General features: G+C 53.7%; 1 protein-coding gene across 4 annotated transcripts in view; it reads right to left on the bottom strand.

Moving 5' to 3' along the window:
- LOC142469076 (uncharacterized) overlaps positions 1-23,710 on the bottom strand; it is an 85,560-nt gene that overhangs the window by 22,177 nt on the left and 39,673 nt on the right. For 3 of the 4 annotated variants that reach the window (XM_075575954.1, XM_075575956.1, XM_075575957.1), the window contains 13 exons: positions 18,680-18,744; positions 17,743-17,806; positions 13,254-13,394; positions 12,839-12,888; positions 12,327-12,435; positions 11,987-12,028; positions 11,068-11,214; positions 9,073-9,146; positions 8,720-8,804; positions 7,389-7,557; positions 6,501-6,583; positions 4,016-4,114; positions 3,286-3,393 (listed from right to left, as the gene is read on the bottom strand). In XM_075575954.1, the coding sequence (XP_075432069.1) occupies positions 3,286-3,393; positions 4,016-4,114; positions 6,501-6,583; positions 7,389-7,557; positions 8,720-8,804; positions 9,073-9,146; positions 11,068-11,214; positions 11,987-12,028; positions 12,327-12,435; positions 12,839-12,888; positions 13,254-13,394; positions 17,743-17,806; positions 18,680-18,744 (1,236 nt within the window). The remainder of the gene's footprint in view (positions 1-3,285; positions 3,394-4,015; positions 4,115-6,500; positions 6,584-7,388; positions 7,558-8,719; positions 8,805-9,072; positions 9,147-11,067; positions 11,215-11,986; positions 12,029-12,326; positions 12,436-12,838; positions 12,889-13,253; positions 13,395-17,742; positions 17,807-18,679; positions 18,745-23,710) is intronic. The other variant, XM_075575955.1, reaches the window with a different exon arrangement.

Raw genomic sequence — 23,710 nt, 5'->3', positions numbered from 1 at the left:
GGGCAGCGGGATCGCACAGTGCGGGGGGCAGCGGGATCGCACCTTGCGGGGGGCAGGGGGGGGCAGCGGGATCGCACAGTGCGGGGGGCAGCGGGATCGCACAGTGCGGGGGGCAACGGGATCGCACAGTGCGGGGGGCAGCGGGATCGCACCTTGCGGGGGACAGGGGGGGGCAGCGGGATCGCACCTTGCGGGGGGCAGCGGGATCGCACAGTGCGGGGGCAGCGGGATCGCACAGTGCGGGGGGCAGCGGGATCGCACCTTGCGGGGGGCAGGGGGGGGCAGCGGGATCGCACAGTGCGGGGGGCAGCGGGATCGCACCTTGCGGGGGGCAGCGGGATCGCACCTTGCGGGGGACAGGGGGGGGCAGCGGGATCGCACAGTGCGGGGGGCAGCGGGATCGCACAGTGCGGGGGGCAGCGGGATCACACAGTGCGGGGGGCAGCGGGATCGCACCTTGCGGGGGGCAGGGGGGGCAGCGGGATCGCACAGTGCGGGGGCAGCGGGATCGCACAGTGCGGGGGGGCAGCGGGATCGCACAGTGCGGGGGGGCAGCGGGATCGCACAGTGCGGGGGGCAGCGGGATCGCACAGTGCGGGGGGGCAGCGGGATCGCACAGTGCGGGGGGGCAGCGGGATCACACAGTGCGGGGGGCAGCGGGATCGCACAGTGCGGGGGGCAGTGGGATCGCACAGTGCGGGGGGCAGCGGGATCACACCTTGCGGGGGACAGGGGGGGGCAGCAGGATCGCACAGTGCGGGGGGCAGCGGGATCGCACAGTGCGGGGGGGCAGCGGGATCACACAGTGCGGGGGGCAGCGGGATCGCACCTTGCGGGGGGCAGGGGGGGCAGCGGGATCACACAGTGCAGGGGGCAGCGGGATCGCACAGTGCGGGGGGGCAGCGGGATCACACAGTGCGGGGGGCAGCGGGATCGCACCTTGCGGGGGGCAGGGGGGGCAGCGGGATCACACAGTGCGGGGGGCAGCGGGATCGCACAGTGCGGGGGGCAGCGGGATCGCACAGTGCGGGGGGCAGCGGGATCGCACAGTGCGGGGGGCAGCGGGATCGCACAGTGCGGGGGGCAGCGGGATCACACAGTGCGGGGGGCAGCGGGATCGCACCTTGCGGGGGGCAGGGGGGGCAGCGGGATCACACAGTGCAGGGGGCAGCGGGATCGCACAGTGCGGGGGGCAGCGGGATCGCACAGTGCGGGGGGCAGCGGGATCGCACAGTGCGGGGGGCAGCGGGATCACACAGTGCGGGGGGCAGCGGGATCGCACCTTGCGGGGGGCAGGGGGGGCAGCGGGATCACACAGTGCGGGGGGCAGCGGGATCGCACAGTGCGGGGGGCAGCGGGATCGCACAGTGCGGGGGGCAGCAGGATCGCACAGTGCGGGGGGCAGCGGGATCGCACAGTGCGGGGGGCAGCGGGATCACACAGTGCGGGGGGCAGCGGGATCGCACCTTGCGGGGGGCAGGGGGGGCAGCGGGATCACACAGTGCAGGGGGCAGCGGGATCGCACAGTGCGGGGGGCAGCGGGATCGCACAGTGCGGGGGGCAGCGGGATCGCACAGTGCGGGGGGCAGCGGGATCACACAGTGCGGGGGGCAGCGGGATCGCACCTTGCGGGGGGCAGGGGGGGCAGCGGGATCACACAGTGCGGGGGGCAGCGGGATCGCACAGTGCGGGGGGCAGCGGGATCGCACAGTGCGGGGGGCAGCGGGATCGCACAGTGCGGGGGGCAGCGGGATCACACCTTGCGGGGGACAGGGGGGGGCAGCGGGATCGCACAGTGCGGGGGGCAGCGGGATCGCACAGTGCGGGGGGGCAGCGGGATCGCACAGTGCGGGGGGGCAGCGGGATCACACAGTGCGGGGGGCAGCGGGATCGCACAGTGCGGGGGGCAGCGGGATCGCACAGTGCGGGGGGGCAGCGGGATCACACAGTGCGGGGGGCAGCGGGATCGCACAGTGCGGGGGGCAGTGGGATCGCACAGTGCGGGGGGCAGCGGGATCGCACAGTGCGGGGGGCAGCGGGATCACACCTTGCGGGGGACAGGGGGGGGCAGCGGGATCGCACAGTGCGGGGGGCAGCGGGATCGCACAGTGCGGGGGGCAGCGGGATCGCACAGTGCGGGGGGGCAGCGGGATCACACAGTGCGGGGGCAGCGGGATCGCACAGTGCGGGGGGCAGCGCAGTTACACAAAGCTCTGTTATATCCCAGCAAATACTGTGACGGACGCTAATTATATAGAAAGACAACAGCATTAGTGTATCTCATTAATATATCTCACAAATATATCTCATTAGTGTATCTCATTAATATATCTCATTAGTGTATCTCACTAGTGTATCTCATTAATATATCTCATTAGTGTATCTCACTAGTGTATCTCATTAATATATCTCATTAGTGTATCTCACTAGTGTATCTCATTAATATATCTCATTAGTGTATCTCACTAGTGTATCTCATTAATATATCTCATTAGTGTATCTCACTAGTGTATCTCATTAGTGTATCTCACTAGTGTATCTCACTAGTGTAGTGTATCTCATTAGTGTATCTCATTAGTGTATCTCATTAGTGTAGTGTATCTCATTAATATAACTCATTAGTGTATCTCATTAGTGTATCTCACAAATATCTCACAAATACTGTCCCTATTATTATAGATACCGGACTTCAGATAGAACCACACTGATAGTGAGATATTAAATAAAACAAGATAGTATACATACTCATATCTGCCGTGCTCTGCTCAGGGTGAGCAGGCACAATGCTGCTCATGGAGTTATTAACTCAGATGTTCTAACTCGACAAACTGCAGAGTGTGCTAGGAGACCCAACCACCACGGTCTTCCAAACTTCCGGATTACGGGGTGACCATTTGCATAATGACGACATACACCAACGTACGTTTCGCATCTAGATTGACGCTTTGACCTTGACAAAGCGTCAATCTAGACGCGAAACGTTCGTCGGTGTATGACGTCATTACGCAAATGGTCACCCCGTAATCCAGAAATTAGGAAGATCGTGGTGGTAGGGACTCCTAGCCCGCTCTGCAGTTTGTCGAGTTAGAACATCTGAGTTAACAACTCTAGGAGTGCTACAAAAGGGGTTTCTTTTTCCTTAACTCTTTAAGGTTTTGTGTCATGTTTGGAAAACCCTAAAAAAGACTAATAAAAAAAAGAAGTAAATAGAATAGCGGAGTTTAGTGTATCTGCGCCTAAGTGCCGGTTACTGGAGCGGTGGTTAATACGGTGGCTACTCATTACCTTCACCAATCTGGACTGGATTCCCCATTCTTCTGTTGTCTTCTCTTCCTTTGGAAGCTTCTCGTAGGCTCTTGTCAGATTCTCTTTCTCTTTGAACAAACCCTTAAGCTGCAGAGAGACCAGATCTTACTCAGGCTTATCAGTAAGTACCAGCATGGACTGATACTTAAATGTGCACCTAGGGGGCAAGGTGCACTAATGGCAGTGACATGGTTAAGGGGTCAGTCCCTCCGAGGAGCAAAGTGTACTAATGGCGGTGACAGGGTTAAGGGGTCAGTCCCTCGAGGAGCAAATTATACTAATGGCAGTGACAGGGTTAAGGGGTCAGTCCCTCCTAGGGGTAAAGTGTACTAATTGCAGTGACAGGGTTAAGGGGTCACATCTGTGTCTGACGCCTTGTTACCCAAATCTGCCCCCTATAAGTATGATTAAATCCTTATTAAAGTTATTATAGGAACACGGGGAGCTGAGATTTGGGAGGGGGCTGATTTCCTCGCGCTGCTCCCTTGTGTCTGACGTCTCCCCCCTCCCATTATCTTTATATGCTAACGATAAGCCTTATGAATTTAATGGGCCGGAAGGTAACTTATTACATAGCAACGCCTGCTAAATATGAGGCTTATGAAAATGTAAAGTGAGGAGGACCCCAACACTTTGCACCTGTAATTATCCACAGTTCCAGATAGAAGTGCGCCAGGCCCACGTGGAACGCGCGGGGATCTCATCTCACCTGATCTGTCACCAGCATGTGCTGCTTCTTTAAGGCCTCATTGTCCACTTGCAGTGCTTGTGCCACCTGTTCGTTAACCTTGGTCTGCTTAGAGAGACCCTGCAGAGAGGGGGGGGTGGTACAGGGAGCGATGAGACAGGGGGGGAGGGAGGGAAGCCTAGCAGAGAGGGGGGTACAGGGAGCGATGAGTGGGGGGGGGGGAGATAAGATGGGGGTCCACAGAGAGATAAGACAGGGGTACACAGAAAGATATGACGGAGGTAGATGGAAAGATAAGACGGGGTACACGGAAAGATGGAGGTACACAGAGAGTTAAGACGGGGCACACAGAGAGATAAGACAGGGGGTATAAGGAGAGATAAGATGGGGGGTACACGGAGAGATAAGACCGGGGTACATGGAGAGATAAGGGGGGAGTACATGGAGATATAAGGCAGGGGGTACATGGAGAGATAAGGCAGGGGGTACACGGAGAGATAAGACCGGGATACATGGAGAGATAAGGGGGGAGTACATGGAGATATAAGGCAGGTGGTACATGGAGAGATAAGGCAGGGGGTACATGGAGAGATAAGGGGCAAACACAGAGAGATAAGGTGGGTACACAGAGAGATGATGAATACAAAAAGGATGGGGGAGCACAATAGTTGGAAACAGGCAGTGTTGTAGATCTAGTAATTGCTCTTTAAGATAAAGCAGTTATATCCTGAGCGAGTGTGGTAGCTCAGGTGGCTAATGTCTAATTGGAAGGATAAACACACATGGGTTTTTATGTGTTGGTGAGAAGGTAAAAATAAAAATGTGTAACTTACACGGCCTTGTGTAAGCCCAGTCACATCAAGGTTTCTTTGGGAATCCCGTGGGCTTCTAATGAGGCTTTTCTCCTTGCAGTGTGGGTTCTTCTTCTTGGTATGTAGGCCGCTTGCTTCGATGGTTCAGAGTGTTGCTCCAGGGGGATTTCCTCTCGTGTAAACAGAAAGGAGGATAAGGTTAACACATATACATATATACGTCAATAAGGGGGAGGATGGCGTGTTTATGGACCACCAAAAAGATATATATATTATAATCTGGCACTCACACGGGCTAGTGTGAGTGTACTCTTATCTTGGTATCTTGTTCATTTGGGGGTATTGCCCAATCAGTAACAGGTGATGAAAGGGTGGGGTACAAGAGTATAAATTGAAAATATAACACAATACTCACACGGGCCAGTAGTCTACAGAGCCTGAGGAAGTCCAGTACTTGGACGAAACGCGTTGCTCTTTTATTTGGAACACTCTACAGCATATCACAGAGGAGACAGAGGTGTAGTTGCAGCTCCCCATCCGGACGCGGAAGGCGAGATCCCCTACGACTATACACCACACTGTCCCCCCCTTGCTTTTACCTTCCCACAGAAGCGTTTGGTTTCTGTTTTTGTTTTTATTTTCTCATGTTTTTTATTAAAGTTAGTTTTTACCCTCCAGACCTTAGTGTCTTTTATCTGTGCTAACCCCATCTTCACCATTAGCTACATCAGGAACAGAAGAGCAAAGATACCGCTAGAAGTGTGTACTCACACTGGCCCGTGTGAGTATTGTGTTATATTTACAATTTATACCCTTGTACCCCACCCTTTCATCACCTGTTACTGATTGGGCAATACCCCCAAATGAACAAGATACCAAGATAAGAGTACACTCACACTAGCCCGTGTGAGTGCCAGATTATAATATATATATCTTTTTGGTGGTCCATAAACACGCCATCCTCCCCCTCATTGACGTATATATGTATATGTGTTAACCTTATCCTCCTTTCTGTTTACACGAGAGGAAATCCCCCTGGAGCAACACTCTGAACCATCGAAGCAAGTGGCCTACATACCAAGAAGAAGAACCCACACTGCAAGGAGAAAAGCCTCATTAGAAGCCCACGGGATTCCCAAAGAAACCTTGATGTGACTGGGCTTACACAAGGCCGTGTAAGTTACACATTTTTATTTTTACCTTCTCACCAACACATAAAAACCCATGTGTGTTTATCCTTCCAATTAGACATTAGCCACCTGAGCTACCACACTCGCTCAGGATATAACTGCTTTATCTTAAAGAGCAATTACTAGATCTACAACACTGCCTGTTTCCAACTATTGTGCTCCCCCATCCTTTTTGTATTCATTGCCTATAAGGGTCCTGGATAGATCCTGCTGGGGTTCCGAGTCACAAGAGGACATCACTTGAAAACCACTTACAGGCAGTATCACACCACTCTTTTTACACTTCCGCACATCAGATAAGTCATACAGAGATAGCGCCCGGGTACCTCCTCAAACAACTCACAGAGAGATGAGATGGGGGTACACAGAGAGGTAAGATTGGGAGGTACACAGAGAAACGACAGGGGTACACAGAGATGGGGGGTACACGGAGAGATAGGGGGGTGTGAGCGGGGTGTAACCAGGGCCAGTGTTGGGATACACCTTGGATGAGAAGCCGCTCACCTTCAGGACGCCTTGCAGCTGGTACAGAGATGCCAGGGCCTGGCTCTTCTCTTCCTGTAACGCCACGCTGCGTCCGCTGCATCCTGGTGAATAACCACGGAGACACCACGTCAGGAGATGCCCAGAGACCACGCGTGGTACCACCATATCTGTGCAAGCACAGGTCTACCCTGCCAATCTCACCCCGGGGCATCAGCGAGCAAGAATTACCCGCGTTACGTCCGGAACGCTCACCCTGCAAGGCGTCGTCATTGATTGCAAGCTTCTTGGGGCAGGGACCTCATTGTACCAGGATGGTTTGCGGTGACCCTGTATGTTACGTTACCATCATGTCGATCACCCCTTTGTACCGCGCCTCCGACTATGTTGGAGCCATAGAAATAAATGACGCCAAAGCACTGCGCCCAATGCCAGGCACCGTGGGCCGGATTAACTAAGTAAATATGGCCCATTCGAGGTGTCCCAGCATGGAGGGATTTCTCAGGAAGCATGGCTCTATATGGAGGGATATCTTTATTTATATAGCACCAGCAGTATATGCAGCGCTGTACACAGTAGACCATAGACGGCAGGAAATGATAACACCATAAGTGTATTAAAACCTACAAACGCAGAATAGGAATCCCTGCCCCGCAGAGCTTGCAATCTAAACGGCATGTTGGGAGACCTCCAGAGGCAGCGGGGGAGACCGTTGACTTGAAGGTGGGGAGAGACGGTGCGGGGCGCATACTGAGAGCTATACAGGTGAGGGGCAGTGAGGGAGAAAGGCTGGAGGGGGGAAAGAGAGCAGTGGAGATGGAAGGGATGGAAAGGAGACGGTCCTGGGCAGAGCGCAGAAGGCGTAGGAGGAGTATAGTGAGATATATATACGTCAGACGCCATACACACCTTGGATGGCCGTCTCCAGCTGCTGCAGGAAGTTATCACAGCGCGTGCATTTCTGGGAGCTTGTTAACGCCTCCGCTCCCTTCTGACCGCCCTTCCGTGGCCCGACCTGGGCCGCGCGCCCCGTGGCTCGGGAGACGGCGTTCTCCTTCTGCTCCTGCATCTCCGCCAGCTGGAGAAACCGGGAGGCCAGAGAGAGAGAGAGACGCGGTGACCACGCTGTGTGATCTGCAAGGGTCACTGACCGCACTGTCACTTAGTATCCCGCGGTCCCGATGCGCAGAGATCTGAGCGACGGAACCGGGAATCGGGATTTATAAGCATTGTACCTGTGCAGGGTCTGTCTAGGATATTTGGCCGCCGCCGCTTCACCACGACTCATCCCACCGCCGGAAGATTTCGCCGCTGGCCACCTTGCCGCTAAGGGAAGTGCCTAAACCCCCTACCCTAAGTCCTTAGCACCTACCCTAAGCCCTACCCTAAACCCCCTACCCTATGCCCTTACCCTAAACCCCTACCCTATGCCCTTACCCTAAACCCCTACCCTATGCCCTTACCCTAAACCCCTACCCTATGCCCTTACCCTAAAAACCCTCCTACCCTAAACCCTTAGCCTAAAAACCTCTACCCTAAGCCCTACCCTAAACCCCCTACCCTAAGTCCTTAGCCCCTACCCTAAGCCCTAACCTAAACCCCCTACCCTATGCCCTTACCCTAAACCCCTACCCTATGCCCTTACCCTAAAAACCCTCCTACCCTAAACCCTTAGCCTAAAAACCTCTACCCTAAGCCCTACCCTAAACCCCCTACCCGAAGCCCTTACCCTAAACCCCCTACCCGAAGCCCTTACCCTAAACCCCCTACCCGAAGCCCTTACCCTAAACCCCCTACCCGAAGCCCTTACCCTAAACCCCCTACCCGAAGCCCTTACCCTAAACCCCCTACCCTAACCACTAAACAGCTTAAATTAACGCCCTACTCTAACCAGCAATAAAACTTACCTTAGAAGCGACCGGTGGAGGGAACTCCAGCGGAGCGTCTGTCTGCGGCAAAGCTGCGGCGGCCACTTGGTCACGGTGAAACAGCCATGACCAAGTGTCCCATCCTGTGCTGGAGGGGTGCAGCTCGGGTGCCTTATTGTTTTTAAGTCCCGTATGCCATCGACGAGCCCAGTTGGAAGAGTTTTAACGGGGGAACGTGTTAATAATGGGGCCAGTTAAATGAAATCTGTGGGTGGGGGGGGGGGTACGCGTGCCGGGCGTGAGCAATCAGTACTGTCTAGTTATCCCGCTGCCAGGGGCGCCCAGCGCTCTCTGCCCACAGTCAGGGCTTACCTTCAGCTCCAGTGAAGACCTCTCGATCTCCATCTCAGTTTTCTCCATATCTCCCATCTGTTTGAGATGTCTCACAGTCTGCTCCCTGCAACAGAAGGCAGGGGGGGGGGTGGGGGCGGATACCTGTTTAATGCCCCAAATATGTATCCCCTGCCATGCTGGGTGTCTGCTACATGGTTGGTACTCCCCCCCTCCCCCCCCGTTTGTTACCAGGTTCTGCTTTAAAGGTAACCTAACTTCTACAGGGGTTAACCCGTCATCGCTGAGGTCAGGAAGGCTGTGAATCCTCTGGCACTCTGCTCCAGTCTCTGAGCGGCCCTGGGCATCAGGAGAATAATGCGCAGGTCACTTACGTCTCAGCCAGGCGCTCCTGGAGGTAGGTCACCAACTGCTCCAGCCTCAGCTTTTCTGTGCTGCACTCCGTGTACTGCAGGGGAGCAGGGTGACACTATAGCATCTCACTATATATATATTGTATATTATATATATATATATAGATTGTAAGCTCCTCGGAGCAGGGATTCCACTTCCTAAATGTTAGATTTGTCTGAAGCACTTATTCCCATGACCTTTTATTTATATTTATTATTTGTTATTTATATGATTACCACGTGTATTACTGCTGTGAAGCGCTATGTACATTAATGGCGCTATACAAATAAAGACATACAATACAATATATACACTGTATACACACACCCTATAGAGATACGCCTATACATAAACAAGCACTAGTGCCAGCCTCCCTTTTCCAATCTCCCTGTGCTAAGTCCTCATGTCACACAGCACCCAGTCTCCCTGTGCCTAGTCATCATGCCACACAGCACCCAGTCTCCCTGTTGTGCCAGTCTGTGCCTAGTCCTCATGCCACACAGCACCCAGTCTCCCTGTGCCATTCTGTGCCTAGTCATCATGCCACACAGCACCCAGTCTCCCTGTGCCATTCTGTGCCTAGTCATCATGCCACACAGCACCCAGTCTCCCTGTGCCTAGTGATCATGCCACACAGCACCCAGTCTCCCTGTGCCATTCTGTGCCTAGTCATCATGCCACACAGCACCCAGTCTCCCTGTTGTGCCAGCCTGTGCCTAGTCCTCATGCCACACAGCACCCAGTCTCCCTGTGCCAGTCTGTGCCTAGTCCTCATGCCACACAGCACCCAGTCTCCCTGTGCCATTCTGTGCCTAGTCATCATGCCACACAGCACCCAGTCTCCCTGTTGTGCCAGCCTGTGCCTAGTCCTCATGCCACACAGCACCCAGTCTCCCTGTGCCAGTCTGTGCCTAGTCCTCATGCCACACAGCACCCAGTCTCCCTGTGCCAATCTGTGCCTAGTCCTCATGCCACACAGCACCCAGTCTCCCTGTGCCAGTCTGTGCCTAGTCCTCATGCCACACAGCACCCAGTCTCCCTGTGCCAGTCTGTGTCTAGTCCTCATGCCACACAGTACCCAGTCTCCCTGTGCCAGTCTGTGCCTAGTCCTCATGCCACACAGCACCCAGTCTCCCTGTGCCAGTCTGTGTCTAGTCCTCATGCCACACAGCACCCAGTCTCCCTGTGCCAGTCTGTGCCAGTCTGTGCCTAGTCCCCATGCCACACAGCACCCAGTCTCCCTGTGCCAGTCTGTGCCTAGTCCTCATGCCACACAGTACCCAGTCTCCCTGTGCCAGTCTGTGCCTAGTCGTCATGCCACACAGCACCCAGTCTCCCTGTGCCAGTCTGTGCCTAGTCGTCATGCCACACAGCACCCAGTCTCCCTGTGCCAGTCTGTGTCTAGTCCTCATGCCACACAGCACCCAGTCTCCCTGTGCCAGTCTGTGCCTAGTTGTCATGCCACATAGCACCCGGTCTCCCTGTGCCAGTCTATGCCTAGTCATCATGCCACACAGCACCCAGTCTCCCTGTGCCAGTCTGTGCCTAGCCGTCATGCCACACAGCACCCAGTCCCCCTGTGCCTGTCTGTGCCTAGTCGTCATGCCACACAGCACCCGGTCTCCCTGTGCCAGTCTGTGCCTAGTCGTCATGCCACACAGCACCCAGTCTCCCTGTGCCTGTCTGTGCCTAGTCGTCATGCCACACAGCACCCGGTCTCCCTGTGCCAGTCTGTGCCTAGTCGTCATGCCACACAGCACGCAGTCTCCCTGTGCCAGTCTGTGCCTAGTCGTCATGCCACACAGCACGCAGTCTCCCTGTGCCAGTCTGTGCCTAGTCGTCATGCCACACAGCACCCAGTCTCCCTGTGCCAGCCTGTGCCTAGTCCTCATGCCACACAGCACCCAGTCCCCCTGTGCCAGCCTGTGCCTAGTCCTCATACTATATTGCAGCCAGTCCCCCTGTGGGCACTGTACCTGACCCCTGGCAGACTCCAGCTCCTGGTACTGCTCCTCCAGCTCGGTGTCCTTTGACTTCAGCATGTCCCAGACCTTCTGCAGCTCCTCACGGACAAGAACCAGCTCGGAGTCCACCTCCTCCAGAGACGCCTCCATCGCAGTGACCTAAGGGTTACTACTCCATTTAGGGCCAGATTTACTAAGCAGTTCTACACCATCCTCCAGCATGCCTTAGTAACTATGGCCCCTTACCGCCTATTCAAGTAAATGGACATCTTACGGTTTCTTCAGGAGTAACAGCGCTTAGTAAATATGGACCATTTACTCGAATACGTTCTCTTGCAGTACAGAAGGTGTCTCTTAAAGAGCAGCACTGCTTAGGAAATTTGGCCCATCGCCTCTCGATGTTCAACCTAAGGCTCCTGTGTGCTTCCTCTAACTCCAATACTTGCTCAGCCTCTCGTTGTAAATGTTCTCAGCTCCGTAACCTTTTTCTTCTAATCTAAGTCTCCCTCCTCAAGAGCATCGAAACACACAAGATGAAAATGACACGTGGTTCTCCTGGAAGTGAGGACCACATGTCGCCTCTCTCTCTTCTCTCTGCCATATTGCAGGTAAGTTCTCGTCTGGCGAAACGTAATTGCGCTTCAACTTGTCAATTTCGCCTGAACTTTCGGGGATAAAAAGATTTAGTGGCACGCGTTTTTCAAACGGTTTGGAAAGTTCCAGCGAAACGTGGGCCAACCAATGTTCCAGCGAAATGTTGGCCAACCAAAGTTCCAATGAAACGTGGGCCAACCTAGTTCACACGTCTCTAGTGAAGAGACGGAAGCCACAGTACCTGATAAAGATTCTGCTTCTCATATCAGGACAATATTTTAGTTACATGCCGAGATCGGACTGGACCCATGTAAAGAGCTGTTTCTCAGACTCTCACCTTGATCTCACCGGGTTTCTTATGCTTCAGATCTTCAACCTCCTGAAGATGGAAACAGAAGGAAAGATTAACAGCTGTGGTGGACTTCATTGTCCCTCTGGTGAGATATGACACGATATCCTTACACAACACTGCTGTTGGACTCCATGGAAATGCTGTGATGTTCTGAGCTATCATGGGTTATGTTGCGTTATCTTGGGGGACAATGTGACTAGCTACAATAGTCTGTACAAGACTCTGGGAGGGAAGAAGCGCCCACCACTGTGATGTCACCGATTTGAATGGGCTATGTGTCTTATGCAGTAGAACCGTCTAGCAAATATATACCCCAGCCCCTCACCTCTTTCAGACGCCATATCTGCTCTTCGTTCTGCCGCTTAGCTTCCCTCTCATTCTCCAGCTGCTTCTGAAGGTTCTCCACCTCTGACATGACCTCGTCCGGTAGTGACCTGCAGCACAAAGGCCTATATTTACTAAGCAGTCTTCTGCCATAAGACACCTTCCGGAGTGGGAAGCCCAAGTCAGTGGGCTGCAAGGTGTCCTCCAATGCCGGACGGTCATTTATGGGCCAAAGTGTCCCCATGCCCAGAGAAGAGATATCTTCTGAGGTTACACAAACATTCTTACAATATCACTACTTGGCCATGGGCATTGGGGGAAATAAAGAAGATGGAGTAGCTCAGTGGTAATGTCATGTCTTTGAAGTGGGTGCACCCTGGGTCAAAACCCAGTGTCAGCACCTTGTGACCCCCAGAACCAAAATTAGATTGCAAGCTCTTCAGGGTAGTGACTCATTGTGCCTGCAACATTCTCTACACAGCTTAGTATCTGCTTTAGCTACTTCTCTCTCACCTTTCTTGAAGGGACACTGGCGCCTGGGTTCCCATGTTATCGGAACGACCCTGGAAAAGGATGTTATGCCCATGTTATAATGCTGTATGAGGACCACGGTTCATCCAGACTCAAACATCCTAACGAATGAGTATCAGAGAAACTAAATGAAGGTGAAGATTTCGGGGGGAGAGAGGTTGTCGCACAATCATTGAAAAATAATCCTACCAAAACATCAATGTTTTTGCCCCAGAAACGCACTGCTTTTGCCTGGGTACATACAGTATGTCATTTGCAATTCATGTCGGGAAAACCATAGAAGCAAAATCTAGCCGCGCTTTTAGCATGGTTATATTTGTGTAAGGAAGACAATTAGATTGTTAAATGATTTTCAGCGGGTAGTGGATTTTTTGGCCCACCGTGTCCCATCACTCACCTGATTCCACCCATCCTCAGCTCTGATCCTGGACTCCAACTCTTCCACCCTACTCTGCAGGGACTGCCCGCGGCTCCTCTCCAGCTCCAGCTGCTGCCGGCAGGCATCCAGCTCAACGCGGAGAACAGAGCCACTCTCCCTCTGCGCGGAGAATACACAGCAGTGCGTGAGACCGGGCGCGTGAGCAACATCACTCACTCTCATCCACACATCTGTATCCACACTCAAAGAGCAGAGGCATGATCTCACCAACATCACTCACTCTCATCCACACTCAAAGAGCAGAGGCGTGATCTCACCAACATCACTCACTCTCATCCACACTCAAAGAGCGGACACATGATCTCACCAACATCACTCACTCTCATCCACACTCAAAGAGCGGACGCATGATCTCACCAACGTCACTCACTCTCATCCACACTCAAAGAGCGGACACATGATCTCACCAACATCACTCACTCTCATCCACACTCAAAGAGCGGACGCATGATCTCACCAACGTCACTCACTCTCATCCACACTCAAAGAGCAGAGGCATGATCTCACCAACATCACTCACTCTCATCCACACTCAAAGAGCGGACGCATGATCTCACCAATGTCACTCCCTCTCATCCACACTCAAAGAGCGGATGCGTGATCTCACCAACGTCACTCACTCTCATCCACACTCAAAGCGCGGACGCATTATCTCACCAACGTAACTCACTCTCATCCACACCCAAACAGCAGAGGCATGATCTCACCAACGTCACTCACTCTCATCCACACTCAAAGCGCGGACGCATGATCTCACCAACGTAACTCACTCTCATCCACACTCAAAGAGCGGACACATGACCTCACCAAGGTCACTCACTTATCCACTTTAGTATCCGCACTGAAATAGTGGATGCATGACCTCATCAAGTGCACTCATTCAACCACACATCCGTATCCACACTCAAAGCGCGGACGCATGACCTCACCAACATCACTCACTCTCGTTGACAGACACGTATCCACACTCAAAGAGCAGACGCGAGACAACACTGTTGTCAAACGTTGGTTTCCACCAGTGGTTACAAAACATAGCGTGACTGTGCCCAACCTGTAATATTTCTGCATTTATTTCACATGGGACCATATCAAAAAACAAAAGACATAAAACATTTGTGTTTACAAAGCAGAAGAGGAGACAGGTCGCCCAAATATTGAGTGGAATACGAGAACGCGGAATGGAAAGACTTTGAATAAAAAAGTAGTGGTTCTCTGGTTTCCCCAAATCCTATGATTCTACCCCAAACTGGTAAGCCATCCCAAGGAACTCTGCAACGACACGAATCCTACTGGTATTTTAACTGAAGTTGAGATGTTATTCGGATCCTTGGAGGAGCAATCCTTTCTCAGGGACACTTAATGAAGCAGGGGGTTCCCCGTTCCTGAACCCCATTAATTTCAGCTCCCAGGACCGCATGGCTCATGAGTCACCTACCTCCGTAGGTGTTGCCATTTTGTTTCCCCTACTGGGATGGTACCGGGGGTAAATATCTCAGGGAATGTTTCTCAGGAATATCTCAAGAAATAATGTTTCTTGCCCCACTTTAGCGAATTGGGATAACTGGTTTTCCAAGCCTTAGGGTCATGGGCAGATATAATATATTGTTAATTGGAGGCAATTGGTTTAGCAATGATGGGGCACGAAGACATAGGAGCTTTCATTGCAATTGGTCAGGCCCACATTGGGTGTTTACATTGGGTGCTTGTACAATGTCATCTTCAGATACTGGAATACACTGAAATTGGTGAGCACAGTCGGGAGCGGAAACTGATATAGAGACGTATTCAATCTGGGCGCCAAGAGTTTTCGTCAAGTTCGTGTCTCGATAATTATGAGTAAAGGGGCATAGCTATAGCCCGGGCAAAGCCAGGGGCCCGTGCTCTTGTGGGGCCCGCTCTCCCCCCACCCCTGGTGGGGACTGAGGGCCCCGGCATTAAACAGAAGCCGGCAGAGAAATCAGCAGCTGTGATACATGTCAGAGCAGGAAAGCAGGAGAGGAGCGCGCTCTGGCAGGAGAGGAGCGCGCTGTGGCAGGAGAGGAGCGCGCTCTGGCAGGAGAGGAGCGCGCTCTGGCAGGAGAGGAGCGCGCTCCGGCAGGAGAGGAGCGCGCTCCGGCAGGAGAGGAGCGTGCTCCGGCAGGAGAGGAGCGCGCTCTGGCAGGAGAGGAGCGTGCTCTGGCAGGAGAGGAGCGCGCTCTGGCAGGAGAGGAGCGCGTTCTGGCAGGAGAGGAGCGCGCTCTGGCAGGAGAGGAGCGCGCTGTGGCAGGAGAGGAGCGCGCTGTGGCAGGAGAGGAGCGCGCTCTGGCAGGAGAGGAGCGCGCTCTGGCAGGAGAGGAGCGCGCTCTGGCAGGAGAGGAGCGCGCTGTGGCAGGAGAGGAGCGCGCTGTGGCAGGAGAGGAGCGCGCTCTGGCAGGAGAGGAGCGCGCTGTGGCAGGAGAGGAGCGCGCTCTGGCAGGCGAGAAGCGCGCTGTGGCAGGAGAGGAGCGCGCTCTGGCAGGAGAGGAGCGCGCTGTGGCAGGAGAGGAGCGCGCTGTGGCAGGAGAGGAGCGCGCTCTGGCAGGAGAGGAGCGCGCTGTGGCAGGAGAGGAGCGCGCTGTGGCAGGAGAGGAGCGTGCTCTGGCAGGAGAGGAGCGCGCTCTGGCAGGAGAGGAGCGCGTTCTGGCAGGAGAGGAGCGCGTTCTGGCAGGAGAGGAGCGCGCTCTGGCAGGAGAGGAGCGCGCTGTGGCAGGAGAGGAGCGCGCTGTGGCAGGAGAGGAGCGCGCTCTGGCAGGAGAGGAGCGCGCTCTGGCAGGAGAGGAGCACGCTGTGGCAGGAGAGGAGCGCGCTGTGGCAGGAGAGGAGCGCGCTGTGGCAGGAGAGGAGCGCGCTCTGGCAGGAGAGGAGCGCGCTGTGGCAGGAGAGGAGCGCGCTCTGGCAGGAGAGGAGCGCGCTGTGGCAGGAGAGGAGCGCGCTGTGGCAGGAGAGGAGCGCGCTGTGGCAGGAGAGGAGCGCGCTCTGGCAGGAGAGGAGCGCGCTGTGGCAGGAGAGGAGCGCGCTCTGGCAGGCGAGAAGCGCGCTGTGGCAGGAGAGGAGCGCGCTCTGGCAGGAGAGGAGCGCGCTGTGGCAGGAGAGGAGCGCGCTGTGGCAGGAGAGGAGCGCGCTCTGGCAGGAGAGGAGCGAGCTGTGGCAGGAGAGGAGCGCGCTGTGGCAGGAGAGGAGCGCGCTGTGGCAGGAGAGGAGCGCGCTCTGGCAGGAGAGGAGCGCGCTCTGGCAGGAGAGGAGCGCGCTCTGGCAGGCGAGAAGCGCGCTGTGGCAGGAGAGGAGCGCGCTCTGGCAGGAGAGGAGCGCGCTCTGGCAGGCGAGAAGCGCGCTGTGGCAGGAGAGGAGCGCGCTCTGGCAGGAGAGGAGCGCGCTCTGGCAGCAGACACCGGACGTAAAAAAGACTTCCGGCGCGCTCCTCCCTTGCTGTCCTGCTCTGCGGTGTAAGAGCTGCTGATTTCTCTGCCGGCTCCTCTGTTTAACGCCGGACCACCCACAGGTAGGCATGGGGGAGGGGGAGAGGTGATGATGGTGGGAGAGAGGTGATGGTGTGGGGGGAAAGAGAGGTGATGATGGTGGTGGGAGGGGGAGAGAGGTGATGATGGTGGGGGGGACAGAAAGGTGATGATGATAGTGGTGGGAGAAAGAGAGGTGATGATGGTTGGGGGAGAGGGAGAGTTGATGATGATGGTGGGGAGGAGAGCTGATGATGGTGGGGGGGAGAGATGATGATGATGAGGTTGAGAGGGAGAGATGGAGAGAGGGGAGAGATGGGGGATAGATGATAATGAGGAGGAGGAGGAGGGGGAGAGAGAGTTTTTAAGAGATGGAGAGATGATGATTATGATGGGGAGGGGGAGAGATGATGAGGAGGGATGATGAGAGAGGATCAGGGAGAGGATGGGGGAGGAAGAAAAAAATTGCAATCAGTATTAATACTAATGGGACCCTGAATTTTTTTTTGCCCGGGGCCCCTTCCATGTCCAGCTCCGCCACTGAATGAGTATTCATCAAATGCGATGACAATGGCTGCATGATTAGACAAAAATAACCTCATCCTTTTTGATACGAAAATAGCACCGCTTAGTAAATATGGGCCAAACTGACTGGCCTGAGGTTGCGAGGAGAGCGCATACTCGAATTCCTCGGTTGACCCACTTAGCTGCTCGCTCATGCCAATATGGTGACTGTCTCTGGACAGTCAGACTCCCCCAAAGCAAATCCAGCAGGAGTAAGAAAATCCGACCTACTCATTCCGCATCAGAAAACGCTCCACCAGCGCCGGCGGACGGCAAATAAATGGCGACCCCTCCCCAGTTCCCCCTGATGCGGAGTGAAAGCGCGGACGGGAAAACGAGAGAAAGTATCAGCGAAGGAAGGTTGGGCAGGACCGGAGAAACCGGCTTTCAGAAGACACAGCGGCCCTTACTTTCAGCTTCCGGATCTCCGATGTCAATTCCGATCTCTCTCTGTCCTGCTCCTTTATCCTATCGCTGGCGAGAAGAAGAAATGTCAGTCCCCCCCACCCATGAAATCGGGATTCCGGGCAGGGGAGGGGTGCTACGGTCACTGAGCAGTTATACTTGTTCTTCAATGACTCCGAACCTTTCGGATCCCACTCATTTGGGTCCTTGGACGAGGCATCGAAGGCTTTAGCAATGCGTGAGCCAGATCCCCGTCTTAACTGAAGAATGAGATATGCTAATAACCAAATGGATGCTCTAATAGTGCAGACCAGGGGTGGGCAACTCCAATCCTCAAGGGCTGTCGAAGACTGAGCCACCTGTGCTGAAGCAGGGACATCCTTAAAACCTGACCAGTTGGTGGCCCTGGAGGACTGGAGTCACCCACCCCTGGAGTAACCCCACAGTGAGGTGATGTAAATCACATCGCGTTATTTCCCTCTCCCCTCTTTCTCAAACCGTCATATTGTGGTGTTAGCTCCCAGTAACGTGACATTACGGGCGTCTGCGCTTTGCGCTGAACTAGGCCTCCTGCTCGGGTTGAAAAAAGAGCAGAGGGAAGAGACTAATTGACCGAGCCATCTGTGCTGAAGCAGGGATATCCCTAATACCTGACCTGTTGGTGGCCCTTGAGAAATGGAGTTGGCCACCTCCGGTTTAGACCAAGGGTTCCAAACTTGAGCCCTCAAGAACCCCCCAACAAGTCCGGTTTTAAGGATATCCCAGCTTCAGCACAGGTGGCTCAAGCAAACTGACTAAGCCACTGATTGAGCCACGTGTGGCTAAGATACACTTAAAAATCGGACCTGTTGAGGGTTCTTGAGGACTGAAGTTGGGAAGCATTGGTCCAGGGGGCAGCACCCTGAGCCCCTCTAGTGTTCTGGGCAGAAACTCGTCACTCACTGAGTTTGCTGCAGTTCTTCACACAGTTCGCCCAGTTGAGACGCCAACCCCTCGGGATTCGCATTCTGTGGAGACAGAGAGGAGTAACAAGCTGCTCACTGCTTCCTTCCAACCCCACAGGGGGCATTTAGGGTGTCATTGCCTCCACGGCAAAGCACACTTAAAAAGCCTCATTACTTCCCCTAAGGGAGTTTGCTTCCACGGTGAGGGGTGCTCTATTAATACAGCAAGGCACTCCGGAGGGTGAGAGGCCACGGGGGAAACGTCAGCAAGTACCTCTTCACGGAATAGATGGTGGAGACGTGGAATAGCCTCCCGGCAGAGGTGGTAGGGCATGAACAAATGCTTGGGATAGACATAGGATTATCTTCCAATATGAAAGAAAGCTAAAGACGAAATAGGGCCTGAGGTCTCCCAGAAAATGGGCAGAATGGGTGGGCCAAAAGGTTCTTATCACCCGCCAAAGATCAAGCCCATTATTACCCCTACCTGTCAATAATACATCTGTAATATATATATATATATATATATATATATATATATATAATCAAAAAATAAATAGATGATACCGTTCTGTGGCTAACGAAACGCTTTTATTTGTGCGAGCTTTCGAGATACACTGATCTCTTCTTCCGGCGATGTTACAATGAATGAAGCAAGCAAAAGGTGTACTTAAAAACAGTGTCTCTTGGAATGTTATCTGTGCTGGTCCTTCCCCCGGTTGGATGTGTTTTATGGCTAGAGGTGTCAAAGGGTTCCTGAAAGCAAGTGATGTAAGAGTGTGTGTGTGTGTATCTGTGTGAATATAAGTGAATGGAGAGCCCACAGTGTATACAGTGCTTTACAAAAGGTGTGTGTGGAGTGGGAGTGGATATAAATGGTGTGGGTAGGTGTGGAAATGTGAGAGATTGTAGCACAACGAAAAGTGTGTGTGGATACTATGTGGTCCCTATTGGTGTATAGGGATGGAAAAACAAGGAGTATTGGTATGTGTAAGAGACAGCTGTGTGTGCATACATATAGCACAGTATGTACAGACATGGTCTTTAGCGCTCATGGGACGAGAGTTCACTTGTGTCAGAAATGACTCATAAAATTACGATCTCTGTTTAGGCCACCGCTAAGTGTCCCGAACAGTTGCATAAATTTGTATTCATGCAACCGTCTCTCTTTCAGTGTTTTAAGATTACCTTTGAGTATGGCAACCCTCAGATCATTAATCTTATGGCCAGAGTCAGAGAAATGTTCGCCGACAGGACTGTCTCTTGTTCCGCGTGTGATGCTGTGGGCGATGCAAGTTCATTCTCTTGTTTAGCCCCTGCCCTGTCTCACCTATGTAGTAGCAGCCCCCTGGGCATTTCATGCACATGATGAGGTACATGACATTGCTGGAGGAACAGGTGAATCTTCCTCTGATTTTGTATTCCCGATTCCTGTGTTGTATTTGTATTGTGTCCGCTGTGTAGAGCATTGCGCAGGTTTTGCATCTTGGGTCCTGGCATGGTTTTGTCCCGCATTCAGTTGTACTGCTGAATACTTTACTCCTCACCATAATATTCTTGAGATTATGGGGTTGTCTGTATGATAATAAGGGTGCTTCAGGGAAGACCTGTTGCAGTCTTGTATCTTCCTGGAGGATGGGTTGTAGTTTCCTGGCGATCTTGCGTAGGGCTCCTAGGTGTGGGTTATATGTGACCACCAAAGGTACCCTGTCGCTTGTCTCCTTCTGTTTGTATTCAAGGAGATAACTTCTTGGTGTTCTGGTGGCTTTGTGAATTTGCTGGTCTACAATTCTGTGGTTATATCCACGGTTTATAAAATCTGATCTCAAGGCTTTAATCCACTGGTCTCTGTCTGCTGTGTCGGAGCATATCCGGTTGTATCGTATGGCTTGACTGTAGATGGTTGCATGTTTGGTGTGTGTCGGGTGGAAGCTGTTGTCCCTCAAATAGCTGGCTCTGTCTGTAGGTATGCGGTATACAGAAGTCTGTAGTTGATTGTTCTTTATAGTAATGGTGGTGTCTAGGAAATGTACTTCATCCGGGGAATGGGTGAGTTTGAGGTTGTGGTCGGGTGGAACGTATTGAATTTGTCATAGAACTGTAGGAGGTCCTGTTCGCCAGAGGTCCAAATCAGGAGGATGTCATCAATGTAGCGAAGGTATGTAAGGGGTTTCAAGTGACAGGTGGAAAGAAAGTCACTTTCCAGTTTTGCGCAGAACAGATTGGCATACTGTGGCGCCATCCGAGTACCCATAGCGGTCCCGGTTGTCTGGAGGTAAGTGTCATTTCCAAATGTGAAGTAGTTATGGGTCAGAATAAATTTGATGCATTTAGTCACTGTCTCTGTGAGTGGCTCCTGCGGTCCCAGAAAGTATCTGCAGGCTGAAATCCCATCCTCGTGAGGGATGTTTGTACAAAGTGACTCTACATCCATAGTTGCTAGTAGTGTTCCTGTTGGGAGGGGGCCAATGGCATTCAGTTTGTTTAGCAGGTCGGTGGTATCCTGGATATAGCTGGGTGTGTTATTGACAAGTGGTTTTAGAATGCCCTCCACCCAGCCAGAAATATTCTCGGTAAGTGTGCCAGATCCAGAGATAATAGGGTGCCCAGGGTTACCCTCTTTGTGAATTTTAGGGAGCATGTAGAATGTGCCAGGTTTTGGGTTAGCTGGTATCAGGTCCAGAATTTGTTCTCTTGTGCGGATCGGGAGTGTTTTAATGATCCTGTTGAGTTCTCGCATGTATTTTTTAGTTGGATCCTCCTGCAGTTTGGTGTAATACTTTGAATCAGAGAGTTGCCTGTGTGCTTCCCGCAGGTAGTCTGTGGAGTTCATTATGACCACTGCTCCTCCCTTGTCCGCAGGTTTGATTGTTTTGTTGTGGTTGGCCTTTAGCGATTCTATGGCTCTCCTCTCCATCAGTGTCAGATTATATGTTTGTTTCCTTACTTTGTCCAGGATGGTGGTTTTGGCGCTGTGTCTGAAGCTTTCAATGTACCGGTCCATTGTGGGGTTGCGCCCAGTTTGTGGGATCCAGTTTGATTTTTGCTTCTCCCTGCTCATGTGCAGCAGCTCTCCTTCTGCAGTGTTGGCATAATCTTGGTTGGGTCTGTCATGGAAGAACTCCTTAAGACGCAGCCTTCTGAAGAATTCTTCCAGGTCACTGCACAGCTCAATCTTGTCCATAGGCTTGGTAGGGCAGAATGTGAGACCCTTTGATAATACTGAGGACTCTGCTTGATTAGGTCTGTAGTCTGAGAGGTTAACAGTGCAGTCCTGCTGTTGGTGACTGTCAATGTGTGTGTAGCCAGGTCTCCCAGCAGTATCAGCACCCCCCTCACCTCCCCAGAGATCGCGGGTGCCGCCGAGTCCAATGGCGGCCCCATCGGGCGATACGGGAGGTGAGGGCGGTCAGGTCCCGGCTCGGGGGTTGCTGGGGACGCGTGCGGCCGGTTGCCAGGGCCGCACGCGCATCACGGGAATCCCGGCACTCTCGGAGCCGGGCGGTTAGGGCGCCACCATTGCGCGTTAGTTCGCGCAGGCGTAGTGGTCGCGCGAGTGTAGGTCTGGAGCGGGGAGTAGCGCGTTGCCCCTTAGTGCATGCCGGTTGCCGGGGACGCGATCGGGCCGTCGCTAGGGCCGCGATCGCGTTGCTACGGGCCCGGCGGCTGGCGAGAGGTAGCGCGAGGGAGTCAAGGCAGCCCCCTATAGTTCGCGCATGCGCAGGGAAGAGGCAGAAAAGCCCGCGAAGCCAGAGCCTATTAGGGAGGGCCCTAGAGAGGGACTACAGGCCCCATGAGCCTCTGTATGCCCCATGTGACACCAGGGAGCCAATAGGGCTTAGGAAGGCCAGGCAGGCAAAGAGATACATTTCGCGCGCTGAGCCCACGTTAGTCAGTCAGAGACCGGAGCAGCCCAGGGAAGGAGGTAGGGTACAGGAGTCAGGGACTCCCTGTACTAGGCCAGCACCCCCAGGGCCCGAGATAGCTCAGCTCCCCAGTAAAGTGAGTGTTGCCAGGGACAGCCCTCAGGTTAGGGACCCTGTCACTTGCATTAGTGGGAGCTGGGGAATAGAAGGAAAGAAAGGCAGCAGCAGACTTAGTGTTAAGTTGCAGGGTGTTGCTGCATACGCTGATAGTGATCAGTTAAGTGAGTTGGAGTCAGGGAGCTGTGAGGGAAGGAAGGGTGCGGGGAGCGAGTGTAGCTCCTGCCCCATATAGGTACCTACACCCCAGGTAGGCCCAACTCCCCACTAGTTTAGTGAGTAAATGCTTAGGGAGGCCCAAGATAGGGACGCTGCCCTTAGCGTAGAGTGCTGCCTTGTCAGAGTCACGGCTGTTAGTGCTGTGAGGTCTGACAGACAGGCACCTTGTTGCGCAGCACGTTGGCTGCAGCCTCCAGTGAGCTACAGCTTGCTGCTGGAGGCGCTGCTGAGATCAGACCTGGGGTGCCCTGTTTCATTTTTTTTCAAATTGTCCACCATGCCTGTAATATCCGGACACGAGGTCCTCGCCTGGACCTTGAGGGTGGACCAAAATCCCCGCCGTGTGGTGGCTTTAGAAGGTTTTCCCCGCACTGTTCCACTGCCGGAGCTCTATGAGCATATGTATAAAAGCCCCGGGTGGCATAACGCCTTTACGATAGATATAGGTCTAGGCTCCCCGTCCACGTGGGGACCACTGCTTATTATAGTGTCATTCGACGAAGATATATGCCTGGCAGAGGCACCATCCACATTGTTTATGCCTGGCTGCCCCTCTGAGGGCTGCCCTTTAGTCTATGCTGACCCCGCGCCATGGCAACTTTCCCCAAATTGGCAGAAGGCACATGGTGCCGCGTGCAAGGCACAGAAGGACGTTGCCGAAAACCGTCCGAGAATGGCGGGAAAACCTAAACCCCGCCCCTGCAATGCGAGTGAGTCAGTGCCGAGCCAGACCCACTCCCTTGTAAAAAGTGCCCCTCCTTCAGATTCCACCAGGGGGAGCAAGCACTGTGATCTTCAACCCTACGTGGATGCAGTAATAGACTCTT

The sequence above is a fragment of the Ascaphus truei genome, chromosome 18, assembly GCF_040206685.1.
Source record: "Ascaphus truei isolate aAscTru1 chromosome 18, aAscTru1.hap1, whole genome shotgun sequence".
NCBI lineage: Eukaryota > Metazoa > Chordata > Amphibia > Anura > Ascaphidae > Ascaphus > Ascaphus truei.
Note: the sequence above shows the minus strand (reverse complement) of the source record. Positions and strands in the feature narration are given on the sequence as shown.